General features: G+C 29.1%; 1 protein-coding gene across 1 annotated transcript; it reads left to right on the top strand.

Moving 5' to 3' along the window:
• The first annotated feature begins 1,605 nt into the window (after positions 1 to 1,605).
• Positions 1,606 to 2,460, top strand: LOC120194239 (DNA damage-repair/toleration protein DRT100-like). The gene is made up of 2 exons (XM_039196609.1): positions 1,606 to 1,676; positions 2,067 to 2,460. The coding sequence occupies exons 1-2, from the start codon at positions 1,606 to 1,608 to the stop codon at positions 2,458 to 2,460; spliced, it is 465 nt and encodes a 154-aa protein (XP_039052540.1).
• Positions 2,461 to 3,535: the final 1,075 nt, after the last annotated feature.

A 3,535-nucleotide genomic window follows, 5' to 3' on the forward strand; every position in this document is an offset into this window, starting at 1 on the left:
CGTGGATATATAATTCTATAAAAGATTATTCTTTTTAAAATTAAATGTGTTTAATATATTTATGTAATATATAATGATTTATAAGATTAATAGTAAATAGCATATTAAAAATTAATTAAACATATTTTTTATTAATTTATAGAGTAATTACAATTGATAATATATGTTTTAAAAGTTTTTAATCATTTGATAATGAACGTTTAAATACTCTGTAGTTGTTAAAACTTTAACTCAAGATCTCTAAAAATAACAATCGTTCTTTTAATCATTAAAATTGCTTGATTCATACATTAAACATATCTTTTTAATTATTATATTAGGAATAGAAACTATAATTATTGTATTATATAGATTTCGATTTGCTATAATTTTATTTAATTGAATTTATATTTAAAAAGAATCCGTCATACCATGATCTAAAACGATTATGAAAGTCTCATTTTCATATTTATATATACAGATTTAATTACGATAATGCATCAAATTCAAGTAAAAAATTGACCTTCACTTTTTTTTTTTTTGGAGGAAAGGACAAATTCGGATAAACTACAATTTAATAATTGTTTTCAGAAATAGAAAATCGGTTTAGGTACGGTAACAATGCATTTTTAGGGGTGTTGAGTATTATGTTAAAACCGAACTAACTGGCTAAATCAAAATTTTGGTAGATTAATCAATCAGTTAATTTTAGATTTGTTCAATTAATGGTTAAAGATTTTTTTAAATTTCAATTTCAGTTAATTCGGTTAGAAATTGGTTAATTAACCAAATTAATCGAAATCATTAAATATTTTAATATGTTATACACATTATTTAGCTTTATGGGTGTTTAAACATAGTTTTAACCGAATTAACCGACTAATTAACCGAATAAACTAAAATTTTTTAATATATAATATATATTATTTATAAATTTTGATTAATTCAATTAACCGATAAATTAACAGAACTTAGTTTGGTTCGGTTAAATTTTAAAAAAAATATTAGTTTAATTAACAGTTAATAAGAAATAATTCGATTAATAAAATTTAAATAATTCTATTTGATCGGTAAATTGAATTATCATTTGAACAGCTTAAATTTTTTTAATCTAAAATCGTATATGTTGTTCCTCAATGTGGGGATCACTAGGAGCCACGCGGCGATATACAGCTTAAAGAGGGACTACCCTAATAACCGGGGGCACATTAAAAACCCTAAAAAGACAATATTTTATCCCTTGAATAATTATTTAATATAAAGGCAATTTTGCCATTTAAATACACTCTGATCAAAGAAAATAAAGGTAGCATCGTTTTGCTGAGTTCTTGGATGGCAATCTATTAAACAACAAATTTCCCCAGCCTTCAAATAAAAGGTAAGATCGGGATGACAAAAAGGACCTTAGAGGGTATGAATATAAACAATTATATAAAAAATTTACGGGTACGAGATTATAAAGTAATTAGGGGTGTGAAATTAAATAATTCATATAAAATACAAAAAAATATTAAACTCTTAAAAGAGAACAATCGTATCCCTCGTTATCCCTCGGTCCACCCCTGGATGACACTGGTTTTGATTACAAAACAAATCTTATCATAAGCTTGCCAATTATATATTTAAATGGATTTGATTAGATACGTTGATGAAGTGTCATCTCTGCGCTTGTTAATCATGATAGAGGATGTCTACTTGTACAATTATAATAGGAAGGGACGAGCTTAAACTTTGATCCTTAAAGTATTAGTTGAACCACCTCACCTACAACATTAACAATGTATTTAGCTTTATACAAAAAAAAATGTTTAATTTTATATCCATTTAATCAATTATAAATAATTTATAAAATATTGTAAAGGAAAATTGAAATCACGATTTTTGATTTATTTTATTATTGTTTGTTGCGTGATTATCCACACGTAGATTTATGAAAAAGTGTAAGCATGTTCTGAATTTTAGGAGAATCCTTGTTTATATGGTATTTTTCTCTTCAAACGTAAATAAACAATTTAAAGTTTATTTTAAATATAGTAATTAAACAACGTAAGCACATGCCCACTTCCCCATGCAAACCAATAATGAAGACCGTCGGATCGGCCGGCGCTACTAGCAGTCAAGGCAGCTCTCCACGAGCCTCACTTGGCCATCTTCAACTCATGGAAAGGCACCGATTGCTGCCACAACTGGTACGGCGTTAGCTGCGACCAAGAGACACATCGAGTCGCCGACATCAATCTCCGCGGCGAGTCCGAAGATGCCATCTTCGAGAGAGCCCACCGGACCGGTTTTATCTCTCCCGAAATATGCAAGTTATCACGCCTTTCCAGTATAACTATCGCCGATTGGAAAGGAATCACAGCCCAGATTCCAAAATGTATCACCCGTCTGCCATTCCTTCGTATCCTTGATTTGATTGGTAACAAGATATCGGGACAGATTCCTGCTGGTATCGGGAGATTGAAGCGCCTCACTGTTTGAAATGTCGCAGACAACCAGTTAACGGGAAGAACTCCCGCTTCAATGACGAGATTATCAAATTTGATGCATTTAGATTTGAGAAACAACAAAATATCTGGTAAATAAATTATTATTATTTTTTGAAGACTTAAAGTTCGAGTACTATAGGTATAAGGGTATGAGCGTTAATATCAAAAAGATTAAAAGTTATATTTAAACAAATATTATCTTGTATTTAGCCGTATTTATTACAGCAAACAAACAAACCGTTTCGATGTTCCGTTTTGGGAACCTCACCCTCCAACAATGCCTAACATTCGTATCAAACTAATAGAAGAAAATAATATGTAGTAATTTTACAGCTGAAGAAATACCTCTGTCGGTTACAATTCAATCTGTACAATGCAATGGAACATGTTTTTTAGTATGCAATGGTTATATAGAACTTTTGGAAAAGTAATGAAGATTGGAGTAGCAATCAACTTATCTCGTTTGTTAAATGAATTGTTGCTATTTCTAGATGTCATAAATTTAAACACCAGTGATTGCAAGAGTAATTGAGCGTTCATTATCAAATTATTGAAAATATTTAGAGTAGATACTATTTTGTAACTATCTTATCTTAATAAAAATAATAATAATGAAAATTAGACGTGCATCATAATTAGGCACATTTTTTATTTGATTTGATTTATCTTTTATTAATAATTCTTTTATATTATTTTTATTGTATGGATGTATTTAGGGTTTGTATTTTTATTTTAGAACTAATGATTGTAATCTCTTTTCAATCTTTCAAAAATAAAATAATTTGGTCTGACAGGGGAGTGTTTAGGGCCAATCAATTCCTTAGCTTCATGTGTCCAACAAATTAATACTGTTGATAATTGGGTCTATTATTTAAGCCCAATAATACTCGGACTAATTTCATAATCTGCTTCCTCTGCACCCTAATTCCAATGCCCAACCTTCATGTTTATGAAACACATCTCAAGTATCAACACTCCATGATTATTTTTATAAAAAAAAATATAAAACGTTGTCCGACACCCTTGGTGCAAAATAATAATCCACTGAAATATCACTTATTTATATC

Source organism: Hibiscus syriacus, unplaced genomic scaffold, assembly GCF_006381635.1.
Source record: "Hibiscus syriacus cultivar Baekdansim isolate YM2019G1 unplaced genomic scaffold, ASM638163v2 tig00116997_pilon, whole genome shotgun sequence".
Classification (NCBI taxonomy): domain Eukaryota; kingdom Viridiplantae; phylum Streptophyta; class Magnoliopsida; order Malvales; family Malvaceae; genus Hibiscus; species Hibiscus syriacus.